Raw genomic sequence first — 26,549 nt, forward strand, 5'->3', positions numbered from 1 at the left:
TGATACGTTAGGCAATACTGACTATTTCAATTGAACATACCAATTTGTACATTTGATAGTAATGACTAATTAATTGACGTACTAACTATATTATCAAACGTTTGGTGATATCTCATATTAAGAGGTCGGACTATAATTAAATTTTTAATTACTTGTCGAGCAGTATAAGATCATATTAGTTTATCCGATTCTTATTTAATCAAACGGCACCAAACACCAAATTCATACTAAATAGTATATCCGTGTCTAATACGGTTTGTCAAACGAGACACTATAACACTATCTATCTTAAGCACGAGAGATTTTATAATGTGCGGTGAACAACGAGACGTCGTTAGGTATAGATAGACAGCCGTAAAGGAATTGAAAGCGCCAGAAAAACCCTACACCTAGAACCCGCAAGGGTTTTGGTCCCTTTGGTTCTGCCACCAGAAGCCAGAAATTGGTTCATCATCAACATCTAACATGGTACTGTTCTCCAATTTCAAGCATCTCAGGTTGGTTTCGTCACTATTTTCTTATACATTTGCATCCAAACCCAAAAGATTTGTCTCTTTCGATCCCAACCCCTCAAACTTTTCTCTTCCAAATCAGTTGCTTTACAGACCCTTCGCATCAAAAATCTCAGAAACCCAACACCATTTCACAGTCAATTACCTCATAAACTCATGTGGGTTGTCCCCAGAAGGTGCAGTTTCAGCATCCAAGATGTTCAAGTTGCGATCTTCAGAAAATGCAGACTCTGTTTTGGCACTTTTGAGAAACCATGGACTCTCTGAGACCCAAATCTCAAAGGTTTTCAGGTCAGCCCCAAAAATTCTTCAACTCGATCCTCAGAAAATCCTTCTGCCCAAGATTGAGTTTTTCAGCTCTCTGGGAATTTCAAGGGAGGATCTTGCAAAAGCTGTGGCTCGTAAACCAAACCTCTTGGTAATGAGCTTGCAAAACCGGATTATGCCCACTTATGATTTTCTCAGGAGTATGCTGCTTTCTGAGAAAAATGTTGTTACAGTGATCAAGCGCTCCTCGTGGATTTTTGTCGAAGGCCACCGCAAGCATTTGGTGCGAAATGTCGGGCTTTTGAGGGAACTAGGTATGCCCCAAACATGTATTGCTTTCTTGCTAACTCACTGCAGTTCTGTTTTGATGCTAAATCCTGAAAAACTTGGTAAACTTGTGGGGGAAGTTAAGGAAATGGGAATCAATGTGGAAAATACAACCTTCGCAAGTGCACTAGATACATTGTGTGGTAACAATAAGTTGGTGTGGAATAGAAGTCGCGAAGCTTATAAGAAATGGGGTTGGTCTGAGGATGATGTTCTTTCTGCTTTTAAGCGGTGCCCAACTTGTATGATTATGTCGGAGCAGAAGCTAATGCAATCGATGGATTTTTTAGTGAACAAGATGGGATGGTCGTCAGGAATGATTGCCAAGTACCCTGTGGTCATGAACTTGAGTTTGGAGAGGAGACTTATCCCGAGGTGTTCGGTTGTTAAAGTTTTGTTGTTGAAAGGTTTGATAAATGAGAACTTCAATTTGGGTTCAGTGGTGATACCTGCGGAGAAACAGTTCTTGGAGACGTTTGTGAACAGATATCTTGGCAAAGTACCTCAATTGTTGAGCGTGTATCAAGGGAAGGTCGATATCCAGGATGCTTGATCATGATATGTCGAATTTTTCCTTAAAGTAAGGTTTAGTTTGTATCCAACATCTTACTAAAATTATGCTAGAAGTAAATTCATTTTGGCCTAGCTTTTGGGTAGGTTTATAGATGCTTTCTTCGTAGTATCGTCAATCTTTCTGTTTGTTGTCCCTCACTTTGGTTAACATTGGAAACTTGAAAGTTGATTTCATGGAATGCACGGATTTCTGGCTTCCATCAGAGTTTGATATAGTCTATTCATAAATCCCCTGGAGATTTTCTAATCTCGAGAGCAAGAGAGGTCATGGGTCAATTTTACTTAAATTGTTGTTCAATGTCTTAAGCCATGAGAAAATAATAAGTCCGTGAAAACAATTTTGCTGATGTTATTGCAGGCACTTAATTATTGGTGATTTTTTTCTGGAATATGTGGAGGAGAATAGACATCCAGCGCCACATTTGTTAGTGTGATTCTTCAAATCACCAAACCGACACTCACTTTCAGGACTGCCCTAGTCCTTGCCTACATTTCACACCAAATGGACAGTACGGTGTCGAAGTTGTTATGGAAGATCAAGGTCCCTCCAAAGGTTACCAATTATATGTGGAAGGCCCTCTCAAGTGCTCTTCCATACAAACCCAACCCTGATAATGTTACTTATTGGATGCTTGGTTTTTTAAGCTGATGAAGGATTTCAACCCTACAACAGCTATGAAGATGCACTATCAAGTCGACTTGGAGTGATTTGCTGGGAGATATGGAAAGAGAGGAACCATGCGGTATTCAATGATTGTCTATTTGTCTCACTAATACGGTGGGAGTGCTGGGGAAATGCCATAGTTCCCTAAGTGAAATCCTTATGCACAAATTTGCGGAGCCTTTTGTGCACGCAGAGACTGACCCTGTCTTGGTTCGTTGGTCAGCCCCTCACGAGTCCTTTAATTAAAATCAATGCTTAAAGTGCTTGGGATAAATCTTCTCTTCAGGATTGTCATCATTATGCACAATTGTACGGGATCTATTCTGGTGGAGAAGTGGCTCTTTCTCGTTCCTCTGCCGAGGTAAAGGCGGAAGCTTTACAGGGAGGGTCTAAAGTTGGCTTTGGATTCAAACTTAAGCCATGTCAATGGAGAAAGTGATTCCAAGACGATTATTGATTTCCTCAACGATGTGTAGTTTATGGAGGATCATCATAGCAGAAATTAGGCAACTGTGCCTACATTTTTGAGTGTTCGCTGGAATAGGAAAGCCCTCAAAGCTGCCGCAGTGGCGTATATGAGGGTGTGTCAACGTCGGGCTTCGCAGCTTCCCCCTCTCTTGTGCTGGCTGGTAGTTTCTTTTAGGTAACCCCCTGTTGCATGTATGCTATGCCGTCCATTTGTTAAATTTGTTATATAATTTGTTGCTTGTGTGTAATAGTAATTTAAACTTTGTAGTCGTTCAAAAGACACATATGCATGTATATAGTAGAATAATAAAATTTTGTTAGGTCTTGAATGAAATTCGATAATGAACTGTTCTAATTTGAATTCTTCGTTGCTTATTCGATATGATTCGACTCCGCCGCCCGCTATTTGAGGTTGTATCAGTATCTTGCAAGTATGATTATGAATTTGACTCTCACACCGGCCTAAGTTGAACTTGGCGTATAATCTTACGCAGATAGGCCGCCGTGCATCACCAGTCGAGCCATCCATGACCGGAATTCTCTTTCCCGGAATTCTTTTTCTTGTTCTTCGAGCATACCTCCACACGCACAATTACAGTTTTGACTCACATTCCGACGACTTTAGGACTCCGGCACCCGGTTTAAATAAAAACAGAAACAAGAGTACAGCAAGTCACTGAGAGTTGCCATCAAGTTCCCACATCAGTGTATACAAAGGAATACCATGCCTTTTTTTTTTTTTTGCAACCCACATTGGTGGGTGTGATCCATTATCTGCCTCTAATTCCTTGTTTTGTTCTTCATGTCGATAGGGGGTGGGGAACTTCAGTGCAGCAAGTTCTATGCAACAATGTCTCTTTCTCTTCGCGTGTCAACCAATCATATGAGGAGATACAGAAACAATGTTGCATACGCTGCGGGCAAGTTTTTCTGCCACATTGGGCATACGCACCGCATTGCATTCTGCTCACAGAAAGATTGATACACATCGATCGCCACATCATGCAACATTCTAGCATCTTTTTGTCCCAACACTTTCATGGAATCAAAATGGCGTCTTGTTTACATTCTACTTTTTTCAGGAGGTAATTACATGGAAGCTATCAACACTAACAAAGTTCTAACAGCCGGAAAGGGGACTGCCGGGTATTTGCTCACATCTCTACGGCGTGTGTGCCTTCTATATTTATACATAATTGTAGCAAAACTAAGGATGTAGCTGAGGGGCTTTTCAAGCATCAAGGAGCAGCACAAACGGGTTCTGCAATGTCTGTAAAACCAAATATTCAAACAATTACTATGCCAACAGTTAAGCACGTAAGGTAAACGCATAAGCTTAGTCGGAGAGTATTAATAGCGTCAATTGTAGTATAATCAGATCTTGCACAACAGCGAATCGGACTTGCATATGAAGCTTCACTCTAATTCTCTGTTTGATTTCAAAGTAGTTATAGAAGATCATGAATTTTAGCAAGACATAGCCAAAAAGTTTCGAGGTAGAAAGATAATAAATCCAATTTGCAACAAGCAACAGGGTGTAAACCTGCCATAACTGTTGCATTGGAGTTGGGAGTTTCATCATCTAAGATCTTTGGCATTCTAAAGTTCTATCTCTCAGTTCTAAATCGATTCGACATTCATGATATATGCAGGTTAGGTACGAAAGCAGGAACACACAAGAAATAATCCGTAAAATCTCGAAGAAAGTTTTAATCTTCCGGGACAGATTGGCCATACCTCCAAATAATCTTCAGCTGGTTGAGGTTGGACAGGCATTGTTTGATGGAGGAACAGTTGGAGTAGAAGCAGAGTCCGCATTTCTTTGGTTTGTATCACTTTCCAAATTCGGTTGTGAAATACACGGTAATGTGTTGTTCTCATCAACCCCATGATCATACAGCAACCCCCTGAAAACATGGCCGCTTATTTTCACCGTCGCCTGATACGCTAACTCAGCTTCGCCGTTACTGATCGCGGTGACTCTGTGGCACCGGAAAACTGCAGGGGCACGAACTTTATCCGGCAACGAGCGTTTGATATTTGCATCTGCAAATCAACACAAAACCAAGTTTACCTTCGCCTCTCAGTTCAACAGAACAAAAGTTTAAAACAATTTTATTCAATAATTTAAGAAAAAGTAAAGGAAAAGGCGAGTAGAAGCTGTACTTGCATTCTGTGATGGAACAGCAACTCTTGGTCTTTTGGCAACAGAAGAAGATCCAGAAGAACCTGCAGGCGAACCATGTTTATGATTTAATTTTTAAATTTTTTAAGCTAATTTTTTTAGATGAAAAGAAGATTTATAATTTATTGTAATTTTTCCTTGATCACTGAATACAAATGTGATCTTTCAGAACCTTCTCCGCCGCCGCTACCACCGCCAACGCCAGGAACAGCAACTGTGACCATATTCTGACGCTCGCGCCGCCTGGACGCCGGTACCCACGTGCTCTTCACGTGAGTAGAGCAGTGATAGCCGTGTCCTCTGCAGCAAGTCCTGCACCTCCTGTACTCACACCCCTTCTTTGCCCTGTTTCCGCAGTCCTTGCAAGCCTTCATATTGGAGCTCTTGCCACCACCGGCGCCGTCTCTGTCATTATTGCCATGACAGTCCACAACCTGTTCATGCTGCTGAGCGCCACCATGGTTTTGGTTTCCAAAGTTGAGCATGTCCTGCTTCGAAGAGTTGGGGTCTTGGCACTTCCTGAGTCCCCAGAAGTGGGAAGTGTCAGAGTTGCCCTCGGCTATTGGTGCGTGTGGGGTGGCGGTGAGAAGAGGGAAGATTCCAAGGCCGACGCCGAGAGCGGCGGAGGAAGGCAGAGGGAGGGCTGTGTGGTGTTCGGAGGAAATGGGTTGATGTTGTTGGTGGTGCAAGGAAGTTGGAGTTGGGGCAATGAGGAGGATATCTCTGAGTCCCAACATGGTTTCATAGGATTTTGATTTGATTTCCAAAGGGAGGGGGAGAGAGAGATGGATGGAGCTTTGAAGAGACTGCTTCTGCAACAGAATATGAACTCCCACTTCAAATAGTATGTTATTATCATTTTAATTCGCCAATGATATTTTAACACATGTCTTATTGATTTAAATAATAATAGATGTTTTAATTAATTTTTCTCAGGTTTAAAAAAATAATAAACACGTAGCATTTTTTAATTGGGCTAAATTAGAAAATGAATATATAAAGCACTCACTAGTGAATTTTTATCATGTCCGGACCTTAATGTCCGAAGTTTAAGGATCAGAGAATCTGGTCCATTCATTTGTGTAAAAGAGAGATCGGAGCCCTTTGTGTTATGTGAAGTAAGTAAGCAGAATGAGTTAATAAGGACCCTCGGATTCAATCTTAAGTGGTCTGGATTGACTAATTTTTAGGCTTTGGACAGTGAGATCCGGAGAGGATCTCTGTTGCTCACTAGTGAATAACTAAGTATTATTTATCGTATAATATTACTATGATTTTCTCCAAATAACTTAAGGATTTGAATTTGCAGAATTAGTTTGGTTAGATAATCTTAACTTAGGTCATTAAAAAAAAAACTGCTTATTTCCTAATATGTAAAAGGTCATTCTTCATTAACGGTAAAACATAGTTTGACATATATATCAATAAATCATTTATATTCTCATAAAAATAAAAAAATAAAAAAAAAGCTCGTATAATATATTTCAATCTGTGCTTTGTATGAGAAACAAAAACACTTTCCCATCTCAAAATCCTACTCTAATCTTACATATAAATTAAATAGTTAGGAATAAAAAAATTCTTGTGTGGTCTCCTAGAGTAGGAAGAGGTGCGTTCGTTGCACTTCAGACCATTCTGGACTAAATTAGGTTTAAAATTAAATTAGATTAATTTAGTAAAGCTTCGGATACAGTATCGTACTAAAAATCTGGATAATTAACCAAATAAGCAAGCAAGTAAAAGCGCAACCGAAAACAGTATAAGGAAAGAGGAAGATAATAAATGACATTAATTGATCCATATTTCTACCCTGCTTACTTAGTTTTATGGAACCCAGATCCTCTCACGATTTTAAAAAACGGAGCCCAATGATTAAATGATCAGGATCGTTGAAATTTAATTAACGATTATAATTATTATAATTTTTAGAGAAATTTTTTGTAACTGTTTGATCAAATTTTAATAGTCCAAATCATTATCTTCAGACTCCATTTTTTAAGATCCGAAAAGTATGTGGGTTCAGTTTTAAGGTCAGCTGCAGCGCGTTTTGGTGGGGCTGTGCTGTCTCTGATATAGTGCGCATTATGCGCGCCATCACTTAGCAGTTTTTACTACTGCCACCTATTTTCCTTTTCAACCTTTTTATATTTTACTTTTGAGTTTTGTTACAATAATATTCTATCACCCAATAATACGAGTTATTTTCTTTAAATCCAAGTGTTTCCAAGATTTTATGTACAATATATAGTCTTTGATTTTATAGAAAATTAATATTTTAAGTTTGGCATGAATTACCATCAATGTTATCGGTATTACCTCAACTTAACAACTTATTATTATGTTTTGGATTTTGCAACAAAATACTTTGTAATTTTTTTTTTAACAAATAATATTTTCTACGTTAAGAGATAGGAGATTAGATTAAGCCTCACAATAAATAAGCAATAATGTGGTTTCAATTTACCTTTGACAAGAGTCAAATCTAAGACATTTCACTTATAAGTAAAGTTGAATACTACTAGACCGTAATGCTAAGTGGTAACTGATATAAATTGAAACATCTCATATATAAGTTGAATTATTATTACATCATATTTTGGACATTGCTATTCCATTTTTATTTCCTACATACTCTGTTAATTTTTGTCATATAATATTCTTCAACTCATTCGTTCCGACAGCTCAAAATTAAAAAAGTGTATACAAATTATAAATATATGTGTAGATAATACCATCTTACATTTTCAATGTATTACTTTATTTTCAAATCCTTTTGCCTTTTGAAAAAAAAAAAATTGCTTACTTTTATGTGTAAAATAGCTATTTTTATTATTTTATAGGAGGAGGCTGAGTGGGTTAGGCAGTAGAGATGTGGACCGACCTACCCTAGCCTACATAGGTCAAGTGTAGATTTGTAGGGGTCTAGGCACTAGGGTGGTAGGTAGCTTAGGCAGAGATTGGGCTAGGTTGATAATGATGGGCTATAATAAAAGCAATTTTTCTTTTCATTTTTGGTAAAATTATTTGGTGGCTTGGTGCTGCATTATAAGACTGTGTGTCTTAATATAATCCGGTAATTATTACGCAATGAACTTGCATTATGAGTACTTATTTTTACCATTTTATCTTCTAAGCTAGGCATTATGAACAGGGATGTGATATTCATATACCTCATTTTACTTCTCACACACCTTTTTAATTTTCGATCGTCGGATCGGATGAATCGAAGAAGATCAACGGACAGAAATTATCAAGGGGTGTGTGAAAAGTAAAATAGGATGTGTAGATAGCACACCCCTATGAACAACGCTTGGCTATTTAAGAATGAGTAAGAATTCTTACTCAAATTTTTGTGTTCGAATCATAGAGCTTTATATTTATAACTATAACTGTTGATTTTAGGAATCACTTTATAAAGATCACTCTGCAAAAAAAAAAAAAAAATTAAAACTAAGATCGTTTAGTCAATCTATTGTAGCACATACATAGACGGTTCATAATGCTTTTATTAATTTCGTTCATCTATTTTTACACAGTTCGATGACTTAATGACCTTAAATTAATTATTTTTTGCAGATATGATATTTTTAAAGTAATTTATAATATAAACGGTTATGATCACAAACACAAAGTTCTATAAATCAATAACGAACAATTTTAAATAGGAATTCTTTATCTTCCATCATCCACCAAGTATTCTCCAAATTCTTATTTCGCAAACCAAACATTTTCTTTCTTTATTATTCCTTAAATGTTAGATAATTAGGCCTTTCCAAGTGTGACGGAAAATTAACTTCAATGTAAAGTGAATTGAAAATTTTGAGTTCTATAAGAATAATTTTAATTATTGAGTCCAACTGAACTCATGAGTTCAAATCCAGCACAATCAAGGAGAAATAGATTAGCCAATAGTAGAGTAGATATAAGTTAAATATATGAATTTGAACCACCAATAAATTGGCTATTCTAACAACTTTTTTGAAAACTAGTTATTTTCTTTCTCTAAAAAAAGTTGGTCATTTATTGCACTAAAAATATGGAATCGTTATTGGCACTCTAAACTCTCATTTTTTCATTCTAAACTTTTTATAATTAAAATAAAAAATACACTAATAAGGAGTGTAAAATGAGAGTTTTAAAGTGTTAATAACAATTTTCTAAAAATAAACCACGAGTATAAATTTTGCAATAGAATAATCAATACATTAAACTCAATTACACGAGGTAAAGATCTCGCATATTTCATGTTTATTGGTTAGCGAAGTTTGCTTTATCTATTTGTTCTTATGTAGTTTGGATGGAGGATCCCCCGACTTAATTCATGATGTCCGCCTCCAAGATCTTGATTGTTTTCAGTAAATTATCATCTCAACTAAAAAAATATACTAAACTTAGAGCTCAATTAGAAAGTGTTTTTAATGACAAGAAACACTTTTTTTTTTTTAAAGATACTTTTGAAATCAATTTTTGGTAAAAATGCTAGTTAATCACGGAAAAATACTTGAAATGCTTTGAAAACCCAAAACTATTTTATTTAAAAGTGTTTTCGGTTATTTAAAAGCACTTATCAAACGAGCTCTTAATGTACCTAATTCTTATATGTAAAAATCAAGCTCACATAAATCATTGTAGGAGGCCTTGAACTGGAACAGTGATTATTTGGTTAAGCTATAATAATAACTATAGGCCGCGTGATTTATTCAAATGGTTTTCTCACTTTTAGGTCATTATGCACAATCTCTATTATGCTTGATAGCATGAATAATCCCACACAAAAGCCAATTGGAACTCTTGTTTTTTATTTTATTTATAATTTTATGTAATTTTATTTTTTAAAAAGGACTAGCTGGTGGCTTCGCCACAAAGCAAATTCTTTCGGCAGCCAGAAAGACACACATAGGCATTTCAGTGATGAAAAAAACAAATGTGTTATGACGTGGTAGATTTACACAAACTGATGAAACATTAAACACAACTTTTTTTTGTAAAAAATTTGATTGTTGCGTTTTTTTTTTAAATCTTTTGCTTGTGGAAGAAGAAAAAAGCTATAATTTGGAACTACATTAATTATTTAAGTTGATAAGACAAAATTGACACATCCCGACCCAGAATGTCCACTAGGACTCCGAATTGAGCTGTGTTGGCCGACATAAAAAAGGTGACGAAGCCATAAAGTGTGATGATGATGAAAATGTGAATAAATTTGAACCTAAGAGTGCCTAAATACCAGAGTGCGCTGGTGAGCGGGCATGAACCCATTCACACGTGATATAGAGTATAAGTAAAGTACAGTAAGGTAAGATAATGATTATACCAACATAAGAAGCCACCTGTACTGGGGAATGTTACGAATCCTCGTCGATACAAAAACTTTGCTACTAAAACCTGAAGGGATGCAAAATAGAAAATGTGAGTGGGCGAAAACAAAGCTTTTCATAAATTATTCACTTATCAAAAGTAATAACCCATCGCCGTAAAACCTGTATAAGTTCCCAGAAAATTGAATACATATCTATAACAAAACCATGCTCGGAATAGTAACATCCATATGTATGCCATGCTCAATATCTCAACATAATGAAATAAGTACACCAATTGAAATAAATCCATGATGAGTGACATGTCATCCAGATCCACCTTTTGTGGCCTGTATGGCTGACCTATAGCTCATCAAATATCCTTGCACACAAGTCGAAACCACCTCTAGTGGTCTGTATGACAGGTTGGGTGTAAATAAGTACGCTCAAGTGTTACGATCACGTGAAGGCTTTGCGAAGTGTCGTAAGTCACCTACGAGTCGGAACCACCTAGTGTGGTCTATACGACAAGACTGTGCACCTAACTTGGATCTAAGGTGAGCATATGGTGCGGGAGGTGAACATCACGTGAAGGACTGTGCCCTAACCATGGGCGGGAGCACTAACATTGGGGTGCACGTTTGTAAGCTCTCAATACATCTAACTTGGCATGAATGACTCATAGGCAACCTGTACGACAGTGTCGGAATTGCTTAAAACATAAATGTAGCCATGCCATAACTCAATCATTTCAACTAATACCATAATGAAATCTGAAATTCAACCATATCATAGTATTTCCAAATATCTACATACATATATAGATATATACATACATATATATATATATATATGGCATAAAACATATAAGCTGTAATGCCCCATTTCGAACTATTACTTTCAGGAATAATTATCTGTGATAAGCCCAACTAAGCACTAGTTTAATTAACTATCATTACTTACTATTTTTCACTTCAATTCCTCGATTCCTCACAAATTGATTTATGACCAACATTTAACCACTAAAACATAAGATTAAATATCACACTTTCCACCAATGTCTTTCACCTTGTTCAATACCCCAAACAAGGCTTTTGTCTCAATTATTTAATCTCACTTATTGTATGGCTGGATCTAACGTCTCATTAGACTGCCTACGTACCCTAAACAGGGATCAAGCCATTCGTAGTTCGCATTTATAAAATTCAACCTAAATCCAAATATCTTCATTTAATCCAACATATACTACAATTGTATCAATGTTCAAACCACAACAGTTAGGTCTCAAAAGCATAATTAGATTAACGAAATTCGTATAAAAACACAATGTCGGCTCCTTGGTCGTGCGCCACAGCACCAGTAGCCGCGGGTGGCGGTCAGCCGTCCCAGCTCGTCGGAAAACTCAACTATTTCTAAAAATTCTCAAAAATTACAGAAATGAAGATCTCAAAGAGTAGAGCAACATTTATACCTGCGGCCAAAGCCAATTTGGCCGGAAAACACCTCAAACTGGCCACAAACCGCCGAAAACCCTTGTTTTGGGTGTGATTTGATTCGACCTCCAAATTCACTCCAACGCCTCAAACATAGCTTGGGCTTTGGTCATGGGGTGGAGAGAAGCCTAGTGGTGGTGGTGGTGATCGAAATTACATTCGAATTTGGGTGGATTGCCACCATGAACAGTCGCACCCTCATACGGGTGTACACTATTTCGAGGCTAAATTCTCTCAAATTTGGGGTGTAATAGATAGAGGGAGGGTCCTAAAGTGTTTCCCAGGTGGTTATGTGGTTTAGATTGTCGGAAAAATGGTGGAAAATCGCCAAAAAGGGGAAGATCCGGGTCGGGTCTAACGGTTATACGGGTCAGCCCCATTTCCTCCTTTTCTTCCTCCCTCCCTTCCCCTCCTTGCTCTCCCAACTATTGGTCAGTTTCCCTCATTTCTTCTTCCTGATAAGGCAGTAGCCTTCTCCGCTACTCTTATCCGACTGCCCAATCTCTTTTTTCCTCCTTCTATTTCACTAGCTACACCCACATATATCATAAAAACCATTTTCGTAATAATAATTAAATATAGTGTAAGATAATTAATATAGTGATTCGTTCTAAATACTTTCGGGTTTGTAACTCAACAAAACTTTAACCGTAACTCCAAATTCACTTCTACTTGTACCTACACGTCCGTAAGATCGAGCTCTATCCAAACATGTCAAGAAACATGACAAAATATACGAGAATCACATACGTCCTCGAAAAATCACACTTTGCCCCTAGGGTATTTTCGTAATTTCACGTATTAAAATTATAAAACCACAACTTTCAGGGACGGACTGTTACAAAAATTCTATTTAAAAAAAATACTAACATGCTACAAAAATGTACAGAAAAATATATTTAATTTAGGAGAGATTAGGTTCTCATCCCTCCTTTTTCTATTGCATTGATTAAAACCTTATTTCTTTTTAATATTTTATTAAGGTCCCTAGCTTTTAATAAACGTCATTATTTCAATTATTTATTATTTACATATCAACATAATTAAATTTTATTTCCAAAATATATTCATTTAGTGTTAGAAACATTACATTTGGTATATTTATATTTATGGTTAAACTTCGTATCATGTATTTCTATTTTTAGTTTGTACCATTTTTAATTGGCAACCCTTTTTCAATTTGTACCAATTTTATTTTTATTTTTAATTTGTACCCATATATTAATTTTATTTTGTGCCCATATTTTTAAAATTTTTATTTATACTATAATTTATTTCTAATGTACCCATTTTTCTTCATAAATGTACCACTTTGTTATATGTAAAATATACCTTTTTTTATGTAAAATGTGCCCATTTTTTTAATGTGAAATCTACTTATTTATTTATTTATTTGGAAACTTTAACAAAAAGCTCTCAGTACTGTTCACTTTAACGAAAAACCATATTTTTACACTAAAAAGTCAATCATGGTACTATTCACTTTACCCTTATTTTGTCCTTATCGTTAAAACTCAAAGTTTTCAATCGTTTTAATTAGTTTTCCTTTATTTAGTACATATTTTATAATAAAATGTACCCTTTTCCAATTTTTTTGAACACTATGGGTACATCCGTTTGACATTTATTATTTCAAAGTTATATTGTTACCTATTTTTATCTATTTATTCAATTTGAGTATTTTCTTTTCATTGTAATCGTTTTTAATTTATATGAGATTTTAAATCCTATAACATTTTTAGTTAATAATAATATCAAACATATGAAAATACATATTATTAGAAATAATGAGATATATAAAGTCAAGGGATGAATACCATAAGATTTTTACTAAAAAATATTAATGACTAGTGTCACATTCCGGCCCAGGACGGATCACTTCCCCGGCCCGTTCCACCACCTTAGCACGATATTGTCTGCTTTGGGTTTACCATTCCCTCACGGTTTTGTTTTGGGGAACTCACGAGCAACTTCCCAGTGGGTCACCCATCCTGGGAATGCTCTGGCATTCTTCTCGTTTAACTTCGGAGTTCCTACGGAACCCGAAGCCAGTGAGCTCCCAAAAAGCCTCATGCTAGGTAGAGATATGAATATACATATAAGGCTTACATGATCCACTCTCCTGGGCGATGTAGGATGTTACAATCCACCCCCTTAAGGCCCTGATGTCCTCGTCAGCACACTTCCGGCTAAGGATTGGCTCTAATACCAAATTATCACATCCCGACCCTGGCCCCCACAGCATCCTGAGCTCGACTCCGCCGTATTGCAATATTGTCCACTTTGAGCCCTGATCATGCCCTCACAGTTTTGTTTCTGGGAACTCACGCAAGCAGAACTTCCTAGTGGGTCACCCATCCTGGGAATGCTCTGGCCTCCTTCTCGCTTAACTTTGGAGTTCCTACGGAACCCGAAGCCAATAAACTCCCAAAAGGGCTCGTGCTAGGTAGAGATGAGAATATACATATAAAGCTTACATGATCCACTCTCATGGACGATGTGGGATGTTACAACTAGGGTCTGGATCTAAAGTCTCCCTATAATTTATAAAAAATATTAAAAACAAAATTGACAAAAAAAAAAAAAAAAAAAAGCCCAAAACGTATTTGTGCAAGTAACTCTAATTACTAGGACCCTAAAGTGCAAACCACAATCCAACTTTCAAGTATCAATCATGTCAAATGTCCCACCGAGCTACTCTTGGACATTCTTTTGCCAACACAATCCTCTTCAGATCTTTTTGGTGATGATCTTACAAATTTATGAATAGTATTTGTTCATCGTATATCGTGTGGTCAATGTTAGAAACTGTGTTTAATTTTAAATAAATTTATTTAAAATAATTTCTGACCTTATAATATACAATGAACGGCTTACAAAAATGATCTGACGAGGATCCGGATACATTCTTTTGCACTCCATATCCCAAGGATTTTATATCATGCATGTGTGTTTAGCAATCATAGTATACACCCAAGTTTTTCTTTTTCTGTTTTTAGCAACAACCATAACGAATGTGATATAAAAGCATGATAAATCACAACATAAGCCCGTGTTTTTTTTTTGTTTTTGATACCCTGCCATTCCGAATGAGAAAGAAAAGCCGTGCAAAATCACGACACATCATAATTTTACATTGGGATATGATATCCACACACCCATTTTTACTTCTTCCACACCTTTTTAGTTTTCGGCCGTCGGATCGGATGAATTGAAGAAGATCAACGGACAGAAATTAATAAGGGGTGTGTGAGAAGTCAAAAAGGATGTGTGGATAGCACATCCCTTTTACCTTTTTTCCTCATCAAGCACCTTTTTTTTTTTAAACTTTAACGAAAAACTCTTGGTATTGTTATTTTAACGAAAAATCACATTTTTACACTAAAAAAATCAATCATGATATTATTCACTTTACTTTTTATTTTGTCTTTATCGTTAAAACTCAAAATTTTCAAGTTATTTTCATTAGTTTTTATTTTTTTAATCATTTCTTCAGCACCCCAAATTGAGCATGGGCCTGGACCCAATAATTTAAACTCGGGCCAACCCATCGACAAGCACGATACCGTTGTGCAATATGCAACATTTTGGATCTATCACATATCACCATATATAGATGATGAGTCATCAAAACGTTTTTTAGGGCAAGTACGATATTCATTAGTGCGAAAACTATGTGTATATATCGGAGGATAGGGTGCATATCAATGGGCCTCAATAAAAATTTTGCTAGGAATTTCAACCCGATCGAAGGAAAAAAGAACATCCCGCATCAATCAAATTACATACTTGTACTATCCTAAAAAGAACAAGATCTGAAATTACATATGGAGCTTCCTCAAACCAAATATGTTGTGATGTTCTAATGTCAATCCCAATTTTGCTAATCTATGAGCCACTTTGTTTGCCTCCCTGCAAGAATAAGAAAGTTTCGTGTGGGGATAGAACACATAAAAAAGCGGGCATCCTTCACAACGTGCCCCACTGAAGAAGGATCATCAGCCTCCTCCTCGCCCCCGTTCTTGCCTGCAAGCTAAGCAAACAATTAATGCATCAACAACCAGTTTCCAGAATAGATGGCCATAAGGCTCTATTCTAACAGCCTCACATATGTCCTTAAAAGTGCCACTTTTCCCAGTTTATATTAAATGAACCTCCTACTGATTAGAATTTGTACATGAAGCACTACCATGGTTCAGAGTTGTTACCAAGAATCTATCATATGATGCCTGCTCCAACCATCCTCCACCAGAAGTAAGCTACGCCGTATCATCAATTTCTCCACGGTATCTTCCTCTAGAACAGTTAATGAATCAGATGGTTGCCTCCGTGATGGATGACCCTGCAGTATCCAGATAATAAAAATCAATTATTATTCAACCACAAATAAAGTAACAGTTTGTTAGTCACTCAAAATAGAAATAGCACGTTAGATCTCCCCAATTTACAGAAAGAGTGAACTTGAACTTGCCACTACAGCACTTCAAAGTTATAAGTATCACAAGCAGACGATAGTGCCTTACTAGCTCCGCTGTCATACATTTTGCCGGTTGACTATTCCAACCATCCAATATTCCGGCCTTCCAATCTATTGATGATCTAGTCTATGTTGAGCAGCCTTAACAGATGCAAGCTGAAAGCCACTGGAAAAACAGAAAGGATCCTCACATATATGCATTTAACTTAGATTAGTTTTAAGTAGAAACTACATTCATTTCAGACAAAGTACCTGTCTTCGTGCAGCCCTCGTTCCCCGCTTGATCATGCTGAAATGGCCAGGAACGTGTCCCTCAAACTTCTTAAAATCTGTAGATACAGTAAACATGAGACCATACATTGCTAAGATTAAAGGCTTGGACTGTTCGCAGAACTTATCCAAAGTTAACTAAATATGTATGTATATACAATTACATAAATACACGCACAGACACAAATTACACAAGGATGCATACATATAATCGATAATATATACTTCTACTCACTCTGAATGCAAAATCCATACTTGCAACCTCTCAATCGAAATCTAATGGTTGACATCTACATCCTGGTAGAGAGAACGTTTCTTTTTTGGAAAATTATCAGTTATTGGATGAAGGCTGGCGAACAAAAACATTTGTACTCATTGGTGAAATGTAAATCATGATTAGGAGGACCAGTAGATATGTACCAACTTATAGGCAGGTTCATTATATTCTGACTATATATATATATTAGACACAATGCTGAATTACAAGAATAATCAATTAACAATGTACTACGGGCAATTTGATTGTCGTAAAAGGAACGTTTGGATGAGGGATTTGAAAGGAGACATTTAAAATACTTTGTTTATGTGTGTAATGATCATGTAGTGCATTTCAATATCTATGTCTACTGCTTTGTAGATGAAGTCCCTCATCCAAACAGAGTGAGAGAACTAGGAGTTTTAGCATACATAAGTCACACACCGTGTTATCTGTCGACGTGATAACAAAAGTCCCTCACCTCCACTATAAGGGCTTGTGACATCATTATGTGTGCATTATCAGATTCCTTGCTTTTCTGTCTATGATAACCTCTGGGAAGACTATGAAGACCCTGACAACAGAATATCTCCGCATCAAAATCCAAAAAGCCCCATAAGCAAAGCATTTTCAAAATTTCAGACTATATGAGCACAAGCATTGCAGGTGATGCGGAACGATGTGTCAAAACCTGTTTGCGACGTCTACATTAAACTCCCGAAAACAATGGTCGTATTGTAGGGTCCTCACAGAACAACCTTGATATAACAAACAAGTAAGGCAGACTGTGCTGCCCTTGAATAGAATACCAAGTATCCTTACATATATGCACATATCTTAGATTAGTTTATGTAGAAAGTATATTCATTTCGGACAAAGTACCTGTCGATTGATCTATCAATAAAGTTAGCAGCATGTGCTGCCCTTCAAGAACAAATTCCCTGGTTGATCCTGCTGAAACGGCCAGAATAAGTTACTTTCAAAATACGAGGACCTGTAAATAATCTTGAATGTAACATAGATCTATCAATTAAAAGGCAAAAGAATACCTAAGTTACAAGACTAATCAATTAACAATATACCACAGGCAATATGATTCTCTTAAACGTAAAGTTGGGATGAGAGATTTGAAAGTGTCAAGGGCTTAAGGCTAAATTAGTTGGAGGGATATGAAAGACTAGATGCAATGCATCGAGAGGGATTTGTAAATGACTGCTTGAAAGGATACATTTATAAATACTTTGTTTATGTGTGTAATGATCATGTAGTGCATTTTAAATGTCTATATCTAATGTTTTGTTGATTTCTAACAAATTTATCCTAAATTGCTTGGTACTATCAAACCCTTCATCCAAACATAGGGTGAGAGAACTAGGAGTTTTAGCATACACAACTCACTGCCATAGGACAATACAAATTAAGGCAAAACAAACAGATGTCAAAATCCAAAATGCCTTACCTCTTTGAGTCATTATGTGTGCATTATGCCCTTATCAGACTCCTTGCTTTTTTTTTTATGAAAACTCTGGGAAGACTATGAAGATCGTGAGGAAAGAATATCTCCGCATAGAAATCCAAAAAGCCCCATAAGCGAAGCATTTCCAAATTTCTGAGTATACGAGCACAAGCATTGCTGGTGATCCTGAACCATGTGGCAAAACCTGTTTGCGACGTCTACATTAAACTCCTAAAAACAATGCCCGTATTGTAGGATTCTCACAGAACAACCGGAGATATAGAGCTCATGGTTCAGATTGATGCCTTGCATTGGTCCTTCGGAAACCCTGAAATAAAATTAGAAAAGGAATCTTGTGACTTATTGCTCTTTTCTTAATTTATTCATATTTGTCCAGCCAATCAAAGTGGTAACAAGTTAGAAACCTTGATTCTAAGTTCCAAATGTAGAATATCAAAGCTCATAAGAATTAGAAACAAAGAGAAGATTTCAGAGAGTTTTACCTTCACTGGTTTTCTCCAACTCCCATTATTTCCTTGTCAAATGGGGAAAAATCATGTTTAATCCTTTCTTCTCATCGCTATTGATAGTATTGAATGTCGATGTCAACTCGAGCTCAACCCTTTTCCATACCTCATCTAGAAAAGATGGTCCTGATTCAAAGATGAAGAAATAATGATTCATAAAGTGATCTTAATTACTTGTGCAAGTTTGACAATCTGGACCTTTTCCTTTTGTTATGATTCACGCATATATCATGAAACAAGAAAAGAAAAGGAAACGTAAGTTACACTCCAGTATTCAACAACTTACGATGGACTCTGTAAGAGTGCAGCAGCCAGCCTAATTCACACGTTTTTGTGCAGAAACATATGTAAAGATGACAGATGCAATGAAAGATGAGTAAGCATTCCACCGTATTCGTGTCATAGCTAGCCAGAGCACCCAATAACTTACTTGGTATTGTACGAAGTAATTTATGTAAGCAAACACTTGTTGCTATTGGATGATATTGTCCTGAAATTTAATTGATTGATTAATTAAACACAGTAAAGCTGACAGTAAACAATTGAAGTGAAACTTCTACAGAATCTGAATCTCGTGTGAACGTACCTGACATTGACTTGAGATCTCAATTGATGATGACTTGGCCGCCTATCTGGATGCAAGGAATGTGAGCTATCTTGCTCCACTCTTCTCCCGTCGTCTCCTGACACCTCTTCATCAGAGAACATAACCCGAATTCCAGAAAAGAGAGCGATGCCGGCAAACCCTCTTTTGGCAGGAATTCCAGACTATCACACTCCCAAATTTGGAGCTCTTGAAGAGAAGTGAGGTGTTGAATTCCCTTTCCCTCCAAAGATTTCAGACTTTTCATTCCCAAGATTTCGAGAGTGTGAAGAGTGGTAGGGAGCAGCTGTTCCTTGAGCACCGTCTCCAACACATCCTCGCTTCTCCAGATCTTAAATGTTCGAAGGGAGACAAGTCGTTGCAAACCCCAGTACTCCACCGAAGGCCTCAGTTTCTCACAACCACAGATTTCAAATGATTGTAGGTTGGGAGGCAAACCTCCTTCTGCAAATGACTCTACATTTGGAAGACCAAACACCTCCAAATCTCGAAGGGCGGTGATGGTGTGTATTCGATCGGGCAATAACTTCAAATTCTCGCATCCCCTGACTGTAAAACGAGCCAGGTTGGGAGTGGGCAACCCCCCGTGGGGAAAAGAGACCAGATTTGGACAATAACAGATGGAGAGAGAATCGAGATGAGTGAGATTTTCATGATCAGCTCCTTCTCCAATGGAAAGGGATTCTAGATTTTTACTCCACATGATATCAAGAGATGAAAGTTTGGGGAAAACGCCCAGCGGGAAGGACCTCAGTGAATCACAGCTATTGCTCAAATACAAAGTTTGAAGGGATGACAATTTGGCCATCATCTCATGAGATAGGAATTCTAATCTCCTGCATCTTCTTATATAAAGCGATTTCAATGTAGTGGGTAGACCATTTCTAGGGAACGACAAGAGGGACCCGCAATTACTGAGAGTCAAATTTTGAAGACGACTGCTCAAGTGCGGCTGCAAGCAATCTGTGCGACTAAAAATTTGAATCTCAAGTGTGAAAAGCGAGGACAGCGACTCCGTCTCTAGTAACGACGAGAGACCAGGGCATCCTGTTATTTCCAGATCCTGAAGAGATTGTCGCAAGGATTCCGTGTTAACAATGAGAGACCAGGGTATCCATCTACTTCTAGTAGCCCTTTCATGCAGAACCCCGCATTCGGACACTACAAGTTTTTTCAAGCAAGGAAGATGATCGGGCAAGTTTCCCCTCAGCTTGGGGCAACTGTCTAAAACCAGCTCCTTGAGGCGAGGAAAGTCTGGGCATTGACCTTTACCTGGACTTGGCAGCCATTCTTCCCACTCTGGCATCTCTCTAAATTCCAGCTTCTCTAAACAACGAAATGGCTGAATTAGACAAGTTCCATTGACACCGTAAAACTCAGCACCAATACTCATAACACATTTCATGTTGCTAATATAGAGCTCCTTAAGAGCAGGCAACTGCCCAACTGGTGGCAACGACCAACAATTACTAAAACCACTGAGGCGCATGACTTTTATGTTGGAGAAGGAAGAGTCTCCCAACCAATTCGGAAAGCTTGTTCCACCATAACATCTGATGGTCAGTTCCACCAAATTTACAGAAGGTTGTAAACTTTCAAGTACACGTCTCTCCTTCATGGAATCATCTGCATCCCCGTTACCCCATGCCAACTCTATTTCATTGAGATCTTTCTTAACCTTCAAATTGGCCCGCAAGGCATCCACAGCATCGACTACATTCTCTAGATTCAAGATAGAAAGTTCCCCTCCAAGATTGGGTAACTCCCCCAATTCCCCAATGCCACCAGACCTAGTAGATGTCCCCAACACATAAGCAGTGAGTGTTCTCAAACTTTTTAGTCTACCCATTTGCACCGGCATCTCTTTTATACCAGTATATCTAATATCAAGATGGCGCAAATTAATCAGTTTCCTCATGTCTACAGGCAATTCAACAAGATAGGAACAACCTACCAACAATAGAGTTTGCAAATTGTAGAGACTACTCACGGTATCTGGTAACCTTTTAATTGCAGTGTAAGAGAGGTCAATGTAGCGCAAATGTATGTGGTTACCAATGCAATCAGGTAAGCTACTGATGTTCTTATATCCTGCCAATGATACTGCCCGTGAACATTTTAGTGTTGGCAACAAATCATTTGGAACCTTACTACTTACATAATCCCAATTTGACTTCCTTAAAGACATGGGTAAGAAGGTGCGCAAATATTTAACTCCATTTAATGGTTGAAACTTTTTAGCGGCATCAAATCTTTCTTTTGCATATGACAAATGTCGAACTCTTTTAGGAACTTCATGTGATCCTTCCTCATCCATCCTAAAACAAAATTCTCTAGACACAAACAAAGCCAAGTCATTAATGAGATCATGCATTGTGAATTCATGCTCCTTAGTTCTTGATCTTTGAATTAGTGATCGTGATACTAATTCATTAAAATAGTTCTCGCCAACCTCCTCCATTATTTCCTCGCCCTCCACTTGTGAAATTAAACCCACTGCCATCCAAAGTCGAACTAAATTATCCTTCTCAAATTCATAGTCCTTGGGAAAAATTGAGCAATAAGCGAAACATTGTTTTAAATAAGTAGGGAGGTAATGAAAACTCAATCTTAAAGATGGAAGAATACTATTCTCTTGTTGTAGCTCCCAAAGATTGCTATTCAATATATGATTCCATTTCTTGTGGTTCATGTTGCAACTTAAGAGACCTCCAAGTGTTTTCGCAGCTAAAGGGAGACCATTGCACTTACGTGCAATTTTTTTTCCAATTTCTTCCAAGTTTGGATGTGCACTAGCGTTTTCATTTCTAAACGCATGTTTTGCAAGTAACAACCAACAATCATCATGCGACAATTGTTCTAAAGAGTGAATAGGAACAGTGTGCACGATGGATGCAACACTTTCGTTCCTTGTTGTCACAATGACCTTACTTCCCCTCGCCCCATAAGTGAAAGGAGCTTTTAGAACACTCCAATCGTTATAATTGTCATTCCAAAGGTCATCCAACACAAATAGAAATCTCTTTCCCATTACATGTTCCCTAAGATCAACTTGAAGCAAGCTCATATCTGACTTATCACTTGGTTTTGAAGCAATTGACTGAAAAAGGGTTTTAGTGACCCTAAAAGCATCAAAATCTTCGGAGACACACGCCCAAGCTCGAACATCGAAATGCTCTTTCACACTGTCATTATTGTAAAGGAGCTGAGCAAGGGTTGTCTTACCAACTCCTCCCATTCCCACTATCGGGATTACAGATATACTGCCGCCACTTGCATCATCAGATAGCAGCAGTGTTTTCAACTTCGCTTCATCTTCATCCCTACCGTAAGTAGAGAATTCATGCTCAACGAAGGAAGTTGTGGGAGTTCTTTGTGAAACCTTAACCCCGACACCTCCTCTAAGACCGAGCACATCTGTCTGTTGTGCAAGGTGTTCCAACCTTTGAAATAAGGTTTGTATCCTACCATTCATGCCTTGATAAAAAGGATTAAGAGAAGTAGAGAGGAAGTTCCACACCTGGGTTTTCTTAGTTGAAAATTCAGCTTCCACCTTGCTTCGCAATACTTCAGTATCGATCTCGTCCAGCAGGTCCTCGGCATCGAAGACAGCATGTTTGAGCTCGTCAAGCCACTTTCCCACACGGGGTTTCTCCATCTGCTTCTCCTCTGCATCATCAAGCACTGCATCAAGGGCCAGAAACGTCAGCTTCAGTTTCTCCAGGAGTGAATGATCAAGTTTTTTTCCCCGGAAGAAGTCCATCAACTCGCCAGAACCGATCTTGTCGCACAACGTCTGAATGGAAGCAGAGAGGAATGCCTCTCCAATCAAAGCTCCTGCCATCTCTCTCTGTTTTTTCTTTTCTTTTGGAACAGAGCATAAATTTCAAAGAAGTGTTCAGGTGAGGAACTATAAGAGCCTTTTATGGTTTATTGTAATCTCAATTTTGTTTCAGAAAGAGATGTCTTGATTTATTTTAGGTCAATAATACAGGGGGCCTCCCACGTAGTTTTTTATATAATTTAATAGGTTGTCTTGTTTTGTTTTGGGAAAGGTAGTTTCCTAGTAGTTGGTTTGGAAATTCTGGGTTGGGTGACTTTTGTTTTATTCTTCTTGTATGTGTTTTTCATAGATTCTTTCCAGGAAATTCTGGGTGGCTGACTTTTATCTATAAATTTTTTCTCTCTAACATTACATTTTTTACTGCTGCTCCTTTGAACACTGCAATGTTTTCGTATGGACTTCTTTTTCTGGCTTGCATAGGTTCAGCAATCCAAGGCTGCTGAGATAATCATCACTCGACTCGTGTTGATTTCTTTGAATATATAGTGGCAAGGACCTAACTAATGGCTCTTTATGTATAAGATTGATTGTTTAGCACTCATAGCCTCGCAAAATGTATTACGTCATATGTCAGTGTGTATGCATGCATTTGCATTTTTCTCTCCTTTAGAACCATTAAACAGTTTATGATGGCAAAGTGTCTCTGTAAACTAAAACAAAGAACTCGGTTCGTAATCATATACTCAATCCATTATGTCTTCTCACTACTCGAGCTCAAAATTAATAGTTAATTTATGTGCCTTGGGATGTTAATTCATATTTGAGTCTATACTAGAAGTCACGTTCGTGTATGATTTTTCATTTAATTGGATTTGTTTTTGCTTACCACTTTTAAGTTGTGAAGAGGTTAGGATGTCCGGAATACGGAGCAGAACAACATATGTTATTATACAATTAAAAGCAATTTTTGTAAGTGTTTCTTCAATTATGTAATGACGTATGATGTTCTTCTAATTAAATAAATAAAAGGGTTCACTAAATAAAATAGATAGAAATAAAAATTCTTGCGTGGTCTCCGTATTCTAACCAAATAAGTAAAGAAAAGGCAAACGGAACCAGTAGCAGGAAGGAGGAAGCTAACAATCGACATTAATTAATCCATATTGCCACCGATTTTCCAATTAAACCTACCAACAAAGCAGCTTCCTACTTACTACCTTTCCAATGTGAATGTGATAAAATAGAAGGATTAAAGTTGATACGAAATTTTATCTCTTTTTCATTGCAACTCTATTTGGTTAGACAATTTCATTTTTTTTTTTATTGATGCGTTACTTTTTTGTATACTAAATGTATTCATAAATCTGGTGATCTAGATGGGCCAAATCATTGTCACATCACATTATTATTAGTTAGGAAAAATTTAGCTATAAATATTCACTTTTTTTTCTTTTCGGTTACATAATAAAATGATTCTCTTGGACACATCACTTTTCTTTCTCTTTTTCTTTTTCTGTGAGAAAAATAAAAACAAGTACATCACGTAAAGCGTACGGATAAAACGCAATTCCTTTTACATAAAAACTTATTAATTAGCTCTACAAATCTGCACGAAATCAAATTAACCACTAGTATGCCATCAAATGTACATGTTTGGATTTTTATTTTTATACAACAACATATATACATTATAAATCGACACAAAAAAAAACCCATAAAACACCATAAAAGAATGTGAAGCACATAAAAAAATGCTTTTCTCTCTGGATCAGGATCCTCTCCTGAGCAAATGGAGATGATCCTCCTGACTGTGTCCATCGGACCGTTCAAATGTTATCCAACGGTTACAATTATTATAACTTTTAGTGGAGCCCCCTGTCTGTAACCGTTGGATAAATTTTGAACGGTCCGATGGGCCAGGTCAGGAGGATCCTCTCCATTTGCTCAGGAGAGGATCCTGATCCTTTCTCTCTACCTACGAAGCAGTTTCCTAAATACTAACTATTTTTCGTTGTGATCGGAATACGGTTGGTACATCATGTGTTTTTATATAAGTAGCAGAAAATTTGATTTTTTAAGTTATTAAATTTTTAACACATATATCTCATCATTTATATAGTGACACGTGATGTACTACCCCATGTACCGGTTACACTGAAAAATCTTTTGTGAATGTGGTCAAGTTGAAAGATAGGGGCTGGGAACTACATTTCAAAAGTAGATATTAATTTAAGGGTAATGTTAGGAAAGTTAAATTTGTAAAGTAAATTATATGAAAGTTAATGATTATATTATTACATGAATGTTGATTAACGTGTTTACTTTTTAATAATGACACATTAATTACTTTACAAATTTAATGTCTTCACATGACTTTTAATTTAAAGGAGATGAAGTTTCATTGCAAGCTGCTACTTACTACTTTCGATGTAATAGCCACGACCGATTGAAAAATATTGTTTGTTGGCATGCGATCTTTAATTTAACAAAGAATTTGTCTTATTAATTTGTTTTGTTTTACTTTTTGGAACTTTTTGTTTCTCTTACCAGCGACCGACTCATTATGATTTGTCTGTATTTTTTTAAGTTGAAACATCTCATATATAAGTTGAACAAAGTTTATTTTCCAATGCATTTGAAAATTTGTTTACTTTTTAGGTGTAACTTTATGATAGCACGGGAGGCTGAGTGGGTTGGGCAGATAGGGTTGTGGACCGACCAACCCTAGCCTATAATATAGGTCAAGTGTAGATTTGTAGGGCTCTAGGCATTAGGTGGTAGGTAGCTTAGGCAGAGATTGACCGTTTGGCTGGATTGATTAGTTAAACCTATTTACGCAAACCCTAAACGCCAAACCACAAATCCAACTTTCAAGTATGAATCATGTCAAATGTCCCAACAGAGCTGCCCTTCGACATTTTCCTCCATCCCAAGGATTTGGTAACACGCCACACCAGGATCCTCTCCTATAAAAATACTAAGCCTGCTGAGCAGGCGATCGTGGTCATTGAAATTTAATCTAACGGCTATAATTATTATAACTTTAGATAATTCATCTGTTTGTAACCATTAGATCAAATTTCAACCACCACGATCGCCTACTTAGTAGACTTAGTTTTTTAAGATCAGGAGAGGATCCTGATCCTTAAAAAATCACAGCTTACACCCATTTTTTTTTTAATTTTTGTTTTTAAGTTTTCTTTAGCATCCAACCAAATTGAGCATGAACCCAATAATTTAAAAGAAAAACTAATGAAAAATGCTTGAAAACTTTAAGTTTTAACGATAAAAATAAAATAAATGCTAAAATGAATAATATCAAGATTGACTTTTTAGTGCAAAAATATGATTTTTCGTTAAAGTGAACAGTATCAGGAACTTTTCGTTAA

At 37.0% G+C, this 26,549-nt stretch overlaps 3 protein-coding genes across 26 annotated transcripts; 1 reads left to right on the forward strand and 2 right to left on the reverse strand.

Annotated features, from left to right (window-relative positions):
- Positions 1-299: 299 nt before the first annotated feature.
- Positions 300-4,156, forward strand: LOC126587500 (transcription termination factor MTERF15, mitochondrial-like). The gene is made up of 3 exons (XM_050252579.1): positions 300-1,686; positions 2,038-2,986; positions 3,306-4,156. Exon 1 carries the CDS (start codon positions 466-468, stop codon positions 1,657-1,659), a length of 1,194 nt encoding a protein of 397 aa, XP_050108536.1. The 5' UTR covers positions 300-465; the 3' UTR covers positions 1,660-1,686; positions 2,038-2,986; positions 3,306-4,156.
- On the reverse strand, positions 3,832-5,837 carry LOC126587576 (protein LATERAL ROOT PRIMORDIUM 1-like). Its single transcript, XM_050252665.1, has 4 exons — positions 5,169-5,837; positions 4,978-5,040; positions 4,549-4,857; positions 3,832-4,081 (listed from the first exon to the last, which is right to left on the reverse strand). Exons 1-3 carry the CDS (start codon positions 5,731-5,733, stop codon positions 4,562-4,564), a joined length of 924 nt encoding a protein of 307 aa, XP_050108622.1. The 5' UTR covers positions 5,734-5,837; the 3' UTR covers positions 3,832-4,081; positions 4,549-4,561.
- A 9,644-nt stretch (positions 5,838-15,481) lies between these two features.
- Positions 15,482-23,264, reverse strand: LOC126583424 (putative disease resistance RPP13-like protein 1). Of its 24 annotated transcripts, none has more exons than XM_050247773.1 (10): positions 19,359-23,264; positions 19,059-19,262; positions 18,749-18,898; positions 18,249-18,573; positions 17,672-17,740; positions 17,271-17,363; positions 16,516-16,592; positions 16,310-16,429; positions 15,995-16,128; positions 15,482-15,819 (listed from the first exon to the last, which is right to left on the reverse strand). In XM_050247773.1, exon 1 carries the CDS (start codon positions 23,218-23,220, stop codon positions 19,378-19,380), a length of 3,843 nt encoding a protein of 1,280 aa, XP_050103730.1. In that variant the 5' UTR covers positions 23,221-23,264; the 3' UTR covers positions 15,482-15,819; positions 15,995-16,128; positions 16,310-16,429; positions 16,516-16,592; positions 17,271-17,363; positions 17,672-17,740; positions 18,249-18,573; positions 18,749-18,898; positions 19,059-19,262; positions 19,359-19,377. The 24 variants fall into 24 exon arrangements, with proteins under 24 accessions (XP_050103730.1, XP_050103757.1, XP_050103791.1 ...); XM_050247800.1 differs by having other exon boundaries at positions 17,221-17,363; XM_050247834.1 differs by having other exon boundaries at positions 17,271-17,480.
- Positions 23,265-26,549: the final 3,285 nt, after the last annotated feature.

The sequence above is a fragment of the Malus sylvestris genome, chromosome 2 (assembly GCF_916048215.2).
Source record: "Malus sylvestris chromosome 2, drMalSylv7.2, whole genome shotgun sequence".
NCBI classification, from domain to species: Eukaryota; Viridiplantae; Streptophyta; class Magnoliopsida; order Rosales; family Rosaceae; genus Malus; species Malus sylvestris.